A 15946-nucleotide genomic window follows, 5' to 3' on the forward strand; every position below is an offset into this window, starting at 1 on the left:
CACTGGTCTCTTTCACTCCCACTCCAGACAGACCACACTACCAGCGCTGGCGGGAGCTGCTGTCAAAATCCCCTACAGAAGGTGATCTCTGCACCTGCACACAAATATTGTCTTGCCATTACGCATTGGTCACAATGATCACTGAAAACTGCTAGACAATGAATGTGAAAATAACACAGGGCTAGAAGAAAATACCATCATAAATCTGGAAATGCACTTAAATTGCTCTTAACTTAGTCGAGACATCAATCATTTTTACAGTCCAGTAGCTTCTTATCACTCTTGATCGGTTACGATCAGTTAAACATGAACATGGTAGATGTCTTAATGTTCAGCTCGCAAAAGTTTTCCGACTGCATCAACAGGCAGTCTGCTTATTGTACTTACTAGAAGAGGTTACGTCCAGAATTGTTTCCTGCTTCCAAAAACAGAGGAGTCCTTGTAGATGGGAAGTCTGGTTCCAGCAGAGTAAAGGGGTAAAAGGAAGGGTAATTCCCACAGGTTGTACAGCACTGTATGCTCTCCACTGAATAGGGCTCTATGCTTATTTTAAACCAGGCATGTGATCGTGTGTCTGGAGTTATGATTTGTATCCTTCTGTGGTTAGGCTGGGAATGAACTTGAATGGGGTAAGGTTAACTGGTCTTCTGCTTGCAGGCGTGTTTGTGCTGTGTACTGCTGCTGAAAAGTTGACTCACGCCCTGACCTCAGTCCTTGGTGAGCAAGTTTCTCCTGTCATATGATGAGGACAGGGTTTACCAGAGTATGACATGACATTCTATGTCATGGCTTCGATGTAACGAGGGCTGTCATTTCAAACTTCTGCTGCAAGTTACTCAGAGGTGAAGGCCATCTTGTTTTCAATCAATCTGTCAGTGCTGAGCCTTTTTTTTTTTTTTTTAATGTGCCTCTATATGCACTAGGACTGGGCGATTTTGGACAAAAATAAAATCCCGATTTTTTTCTCTGAAAACCCGATTTTCGATTTCGATTTCGATTTTTTTGGTAAAACTCCAAAAGACAATGGAATAAATTTCAAATATTTTATCTTTATTTTTAAAGAAAAATAGCAAACAAATTTCCCTATTGGGAATGAAGTGCAATTGAAAGATACTGTAAATCCTCCTTGAGTTTAGTAAAGTGGCAACATTTACAATTTTCTTGACCAAACAAAGATGACTAGACGAGCTCTGTCTGTAATGCAGCCAGATGCAGAAAAGGAAAATCGATTTTCCGATTTTCCTTTTTTTAACATCGATTGTGATTAATAAATCGTATTTAGATTTAAAATCGATTAATCGCACAGCCCTAATATGCACATATGATGGTATAGCCTATACATCATAGTTCAAATTTGCCAAAACTGATTCAGCAGTTCTCTGATGTGTTTCCCAATATACAAGTCTAAATGTACTTTAGATTTCTGGCTGTGAGCAGCTTTAATACAGAATACTTCCTGAACCAGAGCTGGAAGAGTTGGTGTTTCTCTTCTCACAAAGACAGACTCAACGAGTCCCTTGGGTCGTTGGCTTCCTGCTAGGCCAGTGGGAAAAAAGGACTATAGAGAACTGAACCCTCAGCATGGGACAGATATGTCTTTCATTTGGGGAGTCTGCATCCGTAGCCAAATCCATCTTATCCTTCTCACATAGGCTTCTGAACATGCAGCTGTCAGAGACGCTCAAGCACTGTGCGGACGTCAAGGGCGCCTTTCCCAGAACGCACTCCAGCTCTGGTGCTAAGGTAGATGGAGACAACATCGATCAGGCTCATCTCCTAGATATGAAGCGTGGTGTTGAAAGCTGGGCTCATATGGCTCTACTGGGACCATTTAATCCATTCACATGTCAGGACTTAAGGTTCCTGTGGGGCTGAGCAGTGGTGTAGGCCTTGAGACTGTGCAATGATGTACTTCCAACAAGTTCAAGAACGACACACAGATTTAGTTTCTTGTCTATAACCCTACTTCGTGTTGGCCGCCTTCATGCCTACATTTATCCACTCTGTTCTCTGTGAAGCTCTGCTACAGTTTTCATGGCTTTTCAAATCAGTGTTATACGCATTCTTTTTTTAAAGTTCCCTCAATCATCTCCCTTGCTGGAAGCCCTTTTTTGGCTTATCGTCAGAGCAGTCTGACATATGATGCTGACCAGCAAATAGGCAAATCCTCAGTCAGCACTTTGTAATGGCTCTTCCTGCTGACCTGTCTTGTGGCATTTCAGTAAGTGAATGATCAGAGCAGCTACAATAAACTAGAGAATATTGAATGGCCCTTCAGCTCACCATGCCTCCAGGCCTTTTGATTCCAGCCCCTAAACCACATCGCCCACACTGCCTTGCTTCCAACCAGAATCAAGACTTTCTGGGGTTCTTACACTTTGAAAGCCCTGCTTTATAAATGCTGAGGTGAAAACAGACAGGCTGGCACGCTGACTGCTCCCCTGGAGATATGGAACTGTTTATTTCACAGCTTTTGGCCTGTGATTAAGTAGGCTGCAGTAGTCATAAGTTTGGATCATGTAGAGTCTGCAAACCTCAATGAGGTCAAATTTACACAAAATCTATTTTCATACGCTTGCTGAGTAAAGTCATACCTAACAAGTTAAGTGGAACTTCAGATTTTCATTTATCTATGTAGCAACTAGGCTAATCTAAATAACAGTGTTTGCTAAGTGAATCTTGGCCCAGCGGTTGCACTCGTACTGTAAAAACTTTCACCCATCTTTCTGACTCACCCTGACTTTGTTGCATTTTATTTCACCCAAGTTGTGGCTGCTATGAACATTCCTGGAAGAACATCCAGACGGAGGGAACATGATTTAATCCAGCCCCCGTTGCTGGTGCGATAAACGCTGAGGCACACCCAGCTTTTTTAAAAGGGGAAATATTCAGCCAGGACCCACAATTATCCAACGTCATAATGACAAGAAATATTATCAAAGAAAAAAAGACTGGACCTTAATTGCTCACTGATGTTTGGCCTTATGTGACCACCTTACAAGGAAAACGTGTTTCAGTAGAAAGCAGCTTACTATATTATTACAGCACATGTTTCTGGGACCAGTGGCTAACAGAGCAGATGCTCTTTGAACAACTGGGAACACAAAGCACTGTTAATTCAGTTCCATTGGTCTGTATTAGGGATGTAACGATGCATCCTGACACGATTAAAAATCAGTACAAATGCTTGATGATTAGCCCGGTTGACAGAAAAAATGTATCGCGGAGGCCAGAGAAGTACGATACATTGTTTTTTTTTTCAATTCATTTTTTTTTAGAAATAGGTTACGTTATCTTAAAAAGTCACTGGTTGGTGATTAATTTGTTCAACTTTAGACGTCAAGCAATGTGATTTACGTCACTCTGTAGGTACTGGGAACAGAACGAGGGAATACATGGCGACATTAAGTAACAACTTTGAACTAGAGGATGCACTGAGCGCTTTTAAATTCCTTGTGTGGCAGCATTTTGAATTCCCCATATACACAAATACAACCGGTGAGAAATGGACAGACAAAACCAAAACAGCATGTAAATATTGCAAGAAACTGCTAACATATACCGGCAACACGAGCAACTTGCAGCAGGGTATTAGCCGTACTGTATGTAAAGTTAGCCCACCTCCTGAGTGTAAATTGCAGACAAGAGGCTTTACATTTCCCCTCCCCCATAACAATGTAAGAGCGCAAGAAATTACCAGAGCAATTGGAGCCATTTTCCATCGTTGAACATGAGGGCTTTCGGCTGTTGATGAACACGCTCGAGCCAAGATACCGCGTCCCGTCACGATAGCATGTCAGCCAGGTGGTCGTGCCAAAACTCTACCAGAGGATGAGAGCTCATGTGGTGGAGGTTCCCCAGGGTGCTGATACTGTGTCTATCACAAATGACGGGTAGACATTTAGAGCGGAATGGCAGCTGGAAGGGGAACAAGGTATCACTGGTGTCACAGACAACGGATGTGGCGGTGTTTAAACAGTGTTTCTGTGAAGAGAGGACCTCATTTTTTGGTCAAGATTTTATATTCTTGTTATTTAAAATATTTAACACCAGTTTACTTGTGAGATTATTTCTAAAGAAAGGAGATATTTTTAATGTATTTTGTTGTTTAAAGGAGCTTGATGCCGGATTGAGGCAGGATTTATGAAAAAAATTCGTATACGTTTTAAGTTTTATAGTAATAATGTCAGATGAAGCGTTCCAAACCCAAAAGGATGAGCCCTCTAGTGTATCTCTCCTTTGCCTTGAACAGGCTGTGTGCTGCAAAATGTGCTGCAATTCGGGCCCAAATTTCCCGTGCTGGGCGGCGGATGTGACGTCACATGACGCTGCATGCGCGTTCTCCCCGTTCTCCCGTGCCGGCTTCGCTGTTGGCTGCAGTACCCCCGACGGCCGTCGTGGCGAAGGGTGGCGCTAGAGAGTCTCATTTCTTAAAAGAAGCCTCATGCTCCTTTAAGGTGACTATGCAAGTTGTACTTTTTATAAGAGGACACAAACTGTTTTGCAGAGTTTCTGTAATTTTTTCCAATGCATACATGATCATTTAATTTGGTCATAATTTGTCTGTAGCTCATTTTGATTAACAAAAGAAAAAAAAAAAGATTGTGTGAGAAAATCGTATTGTGAACAAAATCGTGAATCGTATAGAAGTGTGAGATGAGTGCATCGTTACATCCCAAGTCTGTATATATTTGGCTTGCGCACATCTCAGTGTCTCCTTTGAATAATTCTTGTTTTTTTCTTAATCCCTACCACAGTTCAACTTGAAATTGTAAATATTATATGAGCAAAGAGCCATTACACTCTTACCTGTGTAGTAAAGGTGTAGATCAGGAGGAAGAAACAGCTAGTACTGCTAAATAAAAAAAAACTCACCAGCTTTAGATTTGCACATAGCACATATACTACAAGAGTGACCTTTTTTCTGTCTTTGTGCAGAACCTATTTTCCAAGATGCTAAACTATTTCTTTTCATTGACATGAAGCTCTTGTCTAGTTTTAGCAATGTGCACAAACTGCGTGATTAGTTTGCAAAACCAGCTTTGAGAAACTGCAGAGGCAAACCTTTACTGCCAGAGATTAAATATTCACAAAAAGCTGTAATTTTGGGCAGGACTTTAATGTGACAGTGGTTGGTGTGGAGTTATTTTTGAATTTCCAATGAACACAAACTTCACAGCCGAGCCATTGCATGACCTTGTTGCTATGAGGAACGCACAACAGTATAATGAAATCTCCTTGGGATTGGATATTATATTTATTGGTTCATGCTCAGGATCAGACCTCAGGATTTTATTGAAAGAAGCAGAGGGACCTCGGTGAATGATGAATGGATGAGGGGGTTCTGAATAAAGCCTGAGGAATGAGACCACAGTGGGATTTGACCACTGCTGGTGCAGATGGCTTGGTGCATCTGACTAGCGAGTAAAGGAGAGGGTTAACGACTTTTTTCCACATCCTAAAAATCTTTAGCTCTAAAGAAACAACATCATCTGAATTTTCTTCCCGGTGGCAGAAATGAGGCAGATCAAAGTTAAGTCCATATAGACTATAAGTATCCATTTACTAATTAATTTCTCATAACATATCAGATGTGAAATCTGACATTTTACTTAATCAAATCACATTACACAATAAAAAGAAGTCAGCCTTTGGTATCTTTACTGTTCATCTGACATATTTCCCTCTTTCTGAGCTGCACTGTAGTTCTGTGTCTTGGATGTCAGAGAGATTCATAACACTGTTGGGCTTTGGATAACAAAACATGAACAAGAGTCAAGTGTGTATGTCTTTGCTAATACTCTTGAATAACACCTCCTGGGACTGCTTTCAACAAGTCTGCTCTCTCCTTCCTCGCCCATGAAATGTGGAGCACCATCTACTGTATTGCAGAATTGTTTTCTTAAAAAATACATTTGTTGACATTTTCAAATAAAAAAAAAGTTTTAAGAGATTATCTATCCATTTCAAAGTTTCCATGCTTAATCATGCTGATCCAGATTTTTTTTTTTTTACACTTCATGACATACAACCTCAATTCAAATCTCTTAACAACTGCCTTTCCCATTGGTTCAGGAAAACATTTTTGGACGAGGGCCATGGTGTGTTTATACCCCACACAGAGTGTTGTGTATAGTTCACAGCTCCCCCCTGTTCCACTGCAAATGTTTGTTTCCCAAATGCTCTAATAAATCTTGTCTCTTAATTGTTGCCAACAGTGTTTGCGGCATTTGAGCCGCAAGTGTTTTCATTGTTTCAGCTGCTGTTTTCACAGTTTTTTAAGATTTCTGCTGCCCTCACTTAGACTGATGATATGCATATCCAAATGTTGTCTTTGAAATAATAAAAGGTGTAGAACTTTTAACCTGTATGAGATTAAATATTACACATCATCATTGATGACCATCAATTATATATCTGTTAACAAGTGGACTCCAAATTGCTCTAATTATATGTAATTGTTATGCAGTAAGGGCTGTTGGCTGATCTTTCATGTTGGAAAAAGAAGTCAATTTATCTTCTAGAACATGTCGTCAAAACCAAAAGTCATGCACTGTGTGTGTGTGTGTGTGTGTGTGTGGATTTTGTCAAAGGAAACTTTAGAGGTCGTTTCCATTCCATCACAAAAGAAAACTGACAGGAAAAGGTGACAAAGCAGGGAGTTACTGAGTTGTGCAGTGCAACCTAGACTGGGATGCTAACGGTAAATACCTCTGCCTGCTGTCACAATGTTGTGTTTAGACATTCTATTCAGTGCCAAACGGCTTCATCCAATAACAGACAACTTTTTCATATCGGCCTAGTTTCTGTGTTGGCTGCTATAAGCCAAAAATCCAAGCCGTTAGATGTTGGTATGGACTTTGTTATTCTCAAACAATTCAAAATGAAAAATGTGCTTTGCCAAGAAGGATCTGTGCTGAGCTTCAGCGCTGAAAGAGCTGGGGAAAAACAATTTTATATCACTATGCTGACCTTCTTTCCAACAAGGCATCCTCAGCCCAGAAGTAGGCTCCCTGCTTGGAATACATCAACTGTCAAGAATGCTTTATTTCTTCAGAAGATTTATTGAGACAGAGGATCATGAAAGCACCTCAGAGAACTGTTAGTGAATGAATCAGCTGCGGCCCATACGTTACCTCGCAGCGCTTCACATAAACACTGATCGAGCCTCGCCAAGCAGAGTGGGCTGCGGAGATGGTTCAAGATGTAAACAGTTCCAGCGAATCTGGGTCATGGTGCGTGTGTGTGTGTGTGTGTGTGTGTGTGTGTGTGTGTGTGTGTGTGTGTGAGGATCATCAGATAAATCCAGAATTCCTCTGTTTATCTAAGGCACACTTGTTTCCCAGTGGACAACTTACAGAAAAAACACAGTCACCGTTTGGATGATTGGAGGTGATGTTTTTCAAGCCTCCACTACAGGGGTTTCCTGGCTCTCAAACAAAAGCCACCTAGCTGAATTTCACTCCCTGTCCCCACACACACCTCCTCAAGTAACCTCTTCGAAAACACACAAACTTCAAAGTACACCTAGCATTTTGTTTGGCAGGGTAATTCATTTCACTTTATGATCAACATGGCTTATGGACAGCATCAGCAGAAGATCAAAGATCAGAGAGTTTGTAGCCCACTTGACTGTCCTCCAGTTCTTGATACTGACTTGTGTTTTCGTAGCGCTCGACTGTGCAAAGTCCAAGCGTGCCTCTTCTCCAACTCATCTGGCTCCGGAGGCGAAGCTGGAACTGCCACATGCACTGCCTGTCTTGCCTTTTTTATGAAAAGTCAGATTCACATGTTGAAATACAGTGTTGAGCTAAAAAAGACTCAGCCAAGTGCCAAGTAATACTTTTGTAATCCTCTGGAAGCTTTGTGGAATTGTTTCATGCGTGATGAAGATTCTTGGCCATTCTTGTCTGTGATTGGTAATTTCCTCAGATGTGTTGAGGTTTAGCTCTGATTCTTTTCCATGTGCACATATGAAACAAATGATAACGACTGCAGGTAGACAGTGCCAATGATTTCATGTCTGAGAGGCTTCTTCTGCTGTCACTTTAATCAAGTGTTTGGCCTGAGATTTATCAGAATTCATTGCTTCACTTGGAATATGATTATTGAACATATGTTGTGAACATGCACATAGTCAGAGGAAATGTATGCTGGATGGCAGTGAATCCTCTTAATTTAATCAAAAAGCCTTAGTAATAAAACTCGCATGGCTTGATTTAATGTCAGTACTTCAACATCTTGTGTGTACCATAAAGATATCTTACATTTGACAGTTATTGAAACTAATGTCGTATCTGCATGCAAAAATGCTGGAGTTGCTAAAGAAAAAAACTCCCAAAAAAAAGCACAGCAAAACTGCTGTGCTTCTCATTACAATCTTTTGCGAAGATAGATGAACTTTGTCCTGGTTGGGCCACGCTCTTTGAGCCTTCCCAAGTGAAGTAGTCTCCTGCAATGAGACAGAAGGAATAAGTTTGAGCCAAAAACTGTTATTCTGTTACTGTAAACCCTTCTTAATTGATTACACATGACATAATTAATTTAGTTTCATTCCCATAGATCAGAAACCATATCCATTAAGTAAACTGAGTCATGAAATGAAGTTAAACAGTGTACTGTAAACAGTGCATCAGTAGACCAGTGATTCTCAACCGGGTGTAATTGGTGCGTGATAATAATATATATATATATATTTTATATAGATCCTCTGACATTTATAGAAATAGATTATCGTGTTACTCAAATGTGACCGAGACCTTTATCTACCTAAACTAGAGAGGGTAACATGACCTTCTTTTACTCTTTACAAGTGTTTTGTATTTTATTGTTGTATTTTAATAAGAAATCTTGCATCCGTTTGCATTGAAGTTACTGCATGACACCGTTAATACAAACGTAACACAATCTGCATCCTTTTCAAATTATGGGCCCCTTAGCGTTTCAGTGGGAATACACCCTTCATTTCTTTATAATGCTTTTATTGTGAAATATTTGCAAGAAGCTGTTGGGGAATGCTCATTAACTTGCAAAGTTCAAGTTAGCGCTCGAAATTGCAATAATGTTAAAAAAACTAAAACAAAGAAGAACATGATAAGTACAATGACACAAAGAAGAAGAAGAAAAACATAAGTAGACCATGATGGCTCGTAATAGAAAAAAGATCCAAACGTAGCAGACTTTGAGCCACTGGAAAAGAAAAAGAAAACAGACAGAAAAAAGAGACTTTATAAAGAAGAATATATCATTTTGGGATTAACAGCAACTGATTGGGACCCTCAGCAGCCTCTGTGTTTTTTATGTGGAGAGGTTCTGTCCAAAATATTTGTAATAGACAGCAGAATATACCATTTAACATGTTGATGCGACGGGAAATCAAAAATTGCCGTCACATTTTGCTTAAGCTAGGTTAACACAGTGGGTGGTTGCTTCGATTAGAACAGTAGCACGATGATTACAGATGAGGAAGTGATAGTGGCTAACCATAGGTTGGGCTGACCGTCGAAAAAATCATATTAGAAATAAATTTGATGCTTTATAAAAACTCCTGGTGTGGTACACCCTCAGAGTTCTCATGGATGTGAAATCAAACAATTAATACCAAAATGTTATTTTGAACCAGGCTGTTAATATGTTTATTTCTCCTCTAAAGTTTGACATTTTACCATGGAGGTCAATGGAGATTGACTCGCTTCTGCAGACGGCCTGGATTGGTCAGTTGAGGAACTGCAACAAATCTTAGTTCCCCATAACACTGAGTGTGGAAGTAAGATGGTTTGAGCTTGGGGGCTAACAAGACAGAGGTGCAAACAATCAGGATCGATGCAGTCAAGGGAAGTCAAACAAGAACCTTATACACAAACACAGACTTTCAAAATAGAACAGGAAACAAGTTACAAACACAAGACCAAACCTGAACAATCAAGTAAATTACAAAAGAGGAAACCCAAAACCCAATAGAAGATATAGAGCATGGCGTGCTAGAGCTAAACGTTTGCTTGAAGAACATTCTAACAATTTTGACATGTTTTAAAAACAAGTCCCCTTGAAATTCAGGTTATGATTGTAAATAATAAATCTAGCCTTCAAGAGAGATCTCAAAAGGAACATCTGTTAGAGGTTTTTGAGCAGAAGAAAGATTGGGGAAACTCTCCGGATTAGATCATGCACCAAAGAACATGCTTGTGGTCAGTCTCATTAAATATTTGCTCACATCTCCCACCCAACAACATCATGCCCAAATGAAAGTGATCACAACCCTAAGACATGTAGTAAAAGGAAAAATGCAACAGCGCTTATAAAAGTGCTTATTGCTTGTCAACCAAAACCAGTTTGGGCGTCAGATTCCTTGTTTGCTCTTTATAGAAGCTTTACATAATAAATATCAGGGGCCTCATTTATAAAGCTTGCGTGCCCACAAAACAGGGCTTGACAGATGTGCACGCCACCTTCGACGCAATGGTTGGGATTTAAAAAAAAAAAACTTAACGGGAAAATGTGCGTATCTCTACGCAAACTTTGATCCTAGCGAACAAACAATTTGAAGATATGGGGAACTGGCGACGCAGACGGTGAGGTGGTGAAATGAAGCCAGATTCATGTCATACTTTTAATGTCATCACATATCAGACTTGTAATATAATAGCGCTGATCGTGTCCCTCTGTGTTTGAGGCACAGCGTCAGTCAGGACACGTCCACTTCCAGCTGCGCCATGTGCTTGATTCGCTCTGGTGCTGCTGGTGCAGCCGCGGTGCAGGACACGCCGGGCCGGGAACCTCCTCGTCACCCACCGCTTCCAGCTGTAGAGTGACTGAGGACAGAACAAATAGGTGCCGGGCCACTCTCCTCTCGGCCTCCACCTTCAGATCACACCACTTCTTTTTTATTTCTGCCACAGATCTGTCCGTGGCACTCACGGCGTTTAGCGCAGCAACGACGTGCTGCTACCCACTCGCTTTCTTTTTGTTAGTGATGCCAATACTGTGACCACCAAATAATGTGGTTTTCCTGGCCTCCACCTCACAAGCATCTCGATCTCGGTCTCCGTGAAATTTAGTGGCACGGTGGCCTGGCTCCACACATGACTCATTCATCCTGACGCGCAGCCGAAACAGACTGCAGGCAGGCGCTGCGCATGATCAGCAGGCTCATTCATATGCAAATACATTCATCAAGTATTTTCCATTGACCATTCATGGTAAAAAGTGGGCGTGTAGAGGGCGGGATATGAGGCAAATTCACGTGCGCAACCTTCCAGGTGGACTGTGATTTGTAAAGAGAACATTGCGTGCAAGTGTGCCTGCACACGGTTTTATAAATCAGGATTTTTTTGTGCGCACGCCTTTTTTTGGTTTTTGAGCACACGTTCACTTTTAGTATGAATCCTACACACTCTTTTATAAATGAGGCCCCAGGACTTGAATAAACTTTCCAATTATCACAGAAACTGAAACCTCAGCAAATCTCTAACAATGATATCAAAAAGACAAAGTATTAGCAGCACGCTAAACCAGTGGAAACAAGCATCTTTATCACAATGTGAACATAATTTCTTTGCCTATTTTTAAACTATGGTCCATAAGTAAATGAAAGATGTTCATGACATATTTGAACAGAGATTAAAGTGGACATGGCATGCTTGCTGTGTTTTTATACACGTTTTTAGGTGTTGCAATGATGAATTCTTGCCTTAGATGTCATTATAAGCTCAAAAAAGAGGTGTACTAGGTGTTGTATTTCTATGCAAAATAGATATAGTGCAATGAAGTCATGAAAACTCTTAAGATGCAGACTTAAAAGATGAGGAAAGCCTTGACCTTGAGAGTACCACTGACCAAAGGTTCCTGTGTGCATCACCTCCAGCCTGGACCGCATCATGATGTCACTGGCCCAGCTGACATGAAAAGGCGACGTTGAAATGCAATCAATCAGAAGACACCTAAGAATCTTTAAACATTCGATCAATCAAAAAACAGAGAGGACAACATCATCCCATTTTCAGGAAGTTGTATTACCCATGATATTTGTCCTTATTGTTCTAAAGGAATATCACATTGTTTAGAGGTATGATGGGTGCAAAGTTAATGTAAAAAGGCCCTAAATAAGAGGAAAATAGCTGGAAATGCCATCTAATGTGTATTAATGCTACTGTATATATGCTTTACCTTCCAAATTCTCCATCACCAACTATCATTTAGAGTACTGTTTTGTACTGTGTTCTTTTTGCTTTTTTAAGAAAGAACAAATGAAGGGATGAATAAATGAACAAACAGAGGAATGAACAAATGAGCAAACAAATGACTAAATCTACCATACAACAGGGTCAATCACACCTCATCACCAAAGTATGTATTTTCCCTCTTCCTCAATCAGTGTTTCTCATTATAGGCATTCCTAAATGTAAACGTTTTACTGAATATTTTCATTCTTAGTAAGAAGCTCTTTAAAAGTTTTTGCAGAGCATTTGTAAGCACAGTCTTTGAATAATGAAAGCTTGGTATTTACTCTCTTTTCAGCCTTTTTTGTGGGTCACTGCCATCTTTTGCCTTTATATGTTCCCCAACTGACCTGCCCAGGGTATATCCATGACCATGAGCACGATAAAGTGAAGAGTTGGAGACAACTGACAGTTGTGGAAATTAATCGAAACTGTTAACACATGTGTAGCAAAAGCCAAAGAATTCATAAATAATTTTATTAGTGTTGAGTGGAAATGCAAAATCCAACAATAATAAAGGTATAAATGTAATTTTTCCAAGTCATTTTATTCAACTCTTTATTTTTCTTAAAGTCGTGTGCTAATGCAACAGCTTTCTTTTTTGGCACTCTCAGTTACTTAATTAAAAGTGAAAAACCATCACTTGATACTCCAAAACATTTTTTCCATCCGTCTGCTGAACCGTGTTCCGTGTAATTCTGGCAGAGATCTGCCAAACTGCTTTCAACTAACCCAGAACAAGGTTGGAGGATGGATCTTCTCTGGGCCTCAGGGGCCCCGAAGTCTCGAATGATGACATCACGCGCGCAGAGCATGTCATGCTTTCCCTCCGTGCCCCCTGATCCGCAGGCTGAGAGGGTAGTGGTGAGCTCATGTGGAGAGGAAGTTACTTTGCCATTTAAAATGAAAGACCAACATCTGGCAAAGCCTCGGAAGTGGGGCAGGATGCTTGCAGGCCACGTGTCAAAGTTAGTGATGGAAAAACACAACTTTAATTCTAACTGAAAGCTGAAAGTTGGTTTGGAACCTCACGTCTGACCTTACCACCATGACACTACAACCTTTCATTTCTCTGTGTCCCATCCTATCCCAAGAACCCCCCTGAAGATTCAGGATCTGGGTCGGCATCTGCCAGCTGTAGGTGCTGCTTATACCGATGTGAGAGGCCTTTATCAAGGGTTTTTCTCTCTTTTCATTTAGTCGTCTGGTTCGTTTTGGCAGCAGGAATGTAGTTTGTACTCCATGAATGAAGAGGCTTGCCGAGGCTTGTGCTACGTTTAGCACAGCTGGGACAAGCTGTGCATGTCTGCTTTTGCATTTGCAAATGTGTTCACATGTGGACATTTGTGTTGAATGTGCACGCAGAGGTTTTTATTTTATGTGTGTTGTAGACTGTCAGAGCTAGCATGATGTGTAAAAACATGACGTAATGAATGTTACGTGCTTAATGCTCTCATTAGGGGTTTGATTACAGCCCCTAATACATTCACGAACACAGGTGTGTTTTGTGGAACAGTCTGTCTCGTGTATCAGATGTTTAATGCTGCTGACTGGATGTCAGGGCAGGTCAGTGGAAGCCAGATGTTTTTGTTGGGGCTGGATCCCAGCATTCCAAGATCAATGCTACAACTCAAGTAGGCCCGCATCTACCTCAGAAGCCGGGACCTCCTCCAGGTCACACACAGGTTCAGCTTTCCGGTGGTTCAACCAAAACTCAATTACTGACCTAAAAGTCAAATGTTATCTGGTAAATAAATAATTTCCCTTGAAGTTATGGTTGAGCTTTGTCTACCTTAGTTCAATTCCTCCAATCCAGTAAAGAAAAAATCAAGATATTGCTCCTTGGTTGGTTACAGTCAGAAAAAAGCCTGTCAACCCGTCACACGCTTTTATGAGATCACAACCTCACATCTACACATTGAGATCAGTAACTCTTACTTCCTTCGCTTGGCTGCTAATTTATCTTTTGATAATCAAACGTTAATTATTTACTCTTTCAAGATTTAATGAATGACTAGCTCAGTATTTCACCAGATGAGATAGTGTTGCCTCTCTGCAGTACACGATAGTTGAGAACCCCTGTGCTCTTCAAGACTGATTGCATTATTTAAAGGAGCATGAGGCAAGAATAAGAAATGAGACTCATTAGCGCCACGACGGCCGTCGGGGTTCCTGCAGCCAACAGCTAAGCCGGCACGGGAGTGCGCACGGACTCCTTACTTCTTTGCGGCTAATGCTACTTAGCACTTTAGGCCACTCCGACTCCTTGGTAATCTCATGTGATTTTCAAATCAAGCTCTAAATATGACTTACAATGTTATCTTACCTGGTCAGTAGGAAATGAGCCATGTCAGCATCTGTTTTCAGTCCCAATTCAAGTTGAAGCTGCCTCCATGACTCAAACGCGTATCCAATGTTTACTCGTGTGCCTGCCCGTTTTTGCTCGTAATTTCTTTTCGACTCGCGACTTGTCTCTGATAAAGGCTTCGTTTTCTTCTTGGTAGCACTTTTTAGTGGGCTTTGAGTGGCGCTGGGTCGTTTGCCGGCTGTGGAAGAAGGGACCAGAATTGCAGCGCATTTTGCAGCACACAGCCTGTTCAAGGCAACGGAGAGATACGCTACAGGGCTCATTCTTTTCAGTTTGGAACGCTTCATCTGACATTATTACTAGAAAACTTAAAACGTATACGCATTTTTTTTATAAATCCTGCCTCATGCTCCTTTAATTAAGACAAACTTATTTATGAATCATTGTGCTTTATGAATACAATTAATTAAGTAAAATCAATGAATCCCCGCCCCTTCTCAGGAATGCTATAATCTTTTGTCCTCACTGACAACACACAAACTTTTCTTCTTTTTTTTTTCAACTTTGATTACACGTGGACACCGTCTAAGGTCACATGTTTATGGTTCTGTGGTGATGTGATTGGCAGGAGCCAAGTGAGATGGGGACTCTCGGACTCCTCCCCTCAGCAGACGGGGACCTCCCGGACTGTGAAACGTTATCCATCATCGTCTGGGCCAATAACCTCCAACGCTCTGCCGAGCAGCACCGTGGATGCTGACGGTCATGGCGGCGAGCACAGGACCTGGTATGGACACAGGAACGGACACACAGGACCCTCCTTTAACGCTCACAGGCCGACCGGCAACGGCCAGCTGCACGGACAGTTCAACAACGCTTTGCTGCCAGCAGGTAAGAACAAAAAGCTGAACATGTATATTGCCCGTGTCACGATATCAACAAACGTAAATCTGTGAATTTCCACTCCTCCCGAGAAACTTCAAAACAAGCACTTCCCATTCTGGCACCGTTAACAGCTGCTGCAATATGTGCATACACTTCCTATGGTGTCACTGTTAATCGGAACATTTGCAGCAAGAAAAAAAACTGGCAGCGTCCCAGACGACTCATCCCTCTGTCCACCCACCTCACCCTCTGCATGGCCTCCATCACACAGACAGACGTTTCATATCAAGGCTGCAGTAACTGTGTGTGTTTGGACTTACATGCTTTGAATCTACACTGTCACCTCTTCTGCGTGACAGGCACTGGACTCTGGCGCCATTAGCCACAACAAAAACTAATGTGACCTTGTCTTCCCTAATCCCCCTCCCCTCCCTTCACTACTTCACCTTTTTCTGATATATCATCCAGCGTTCACAGCTGTCTGTTGTTCTGGCTTGTATTTTTCCTTTGTACCAGGGCAACGGCTGTTGACCAG

General features: G+C 41.3%; 1 protein-coding gene across 2 annotated transcripts in view; it reads left to right on the top strand.

The window, feature by feature from the left end:
• LOC133462653 (latent-transforming growth factor beta-binding protein 2-like) overlaps positions 1-15946 on the top strand; it is a 125136-nt gene that overhangs the window by 39050 nt on the left and 70140 nt on the right. For both annotated transcript variants that reach the window (XM_061743994.1, XM_061743995.1), the window contains exon 4: positions 15155-15417. In XM_061743994.1, coding sequence (XP_061599978.1) covers positions 15155-15417 — 263 coding nt within the window. The remainder of the gene's footprint in view (positions 1-15154; positions 15418-15946) is intronic.

The sequence above is a fragment of the Cololabis saira genome, chromosome 16, assembly GCF_033807715.1.
Source record: "Cololabis saira isolate AMF1-May2022 chromosome 16, fColSai1.1, whole genome shotgun sequence".
Classification (NCBI taxonomy): Eukaryota; Metazoa; Chordata; class Actinopteri; order Beloniformes; family Belonidae; genus Cololabis; species Cololabis saira.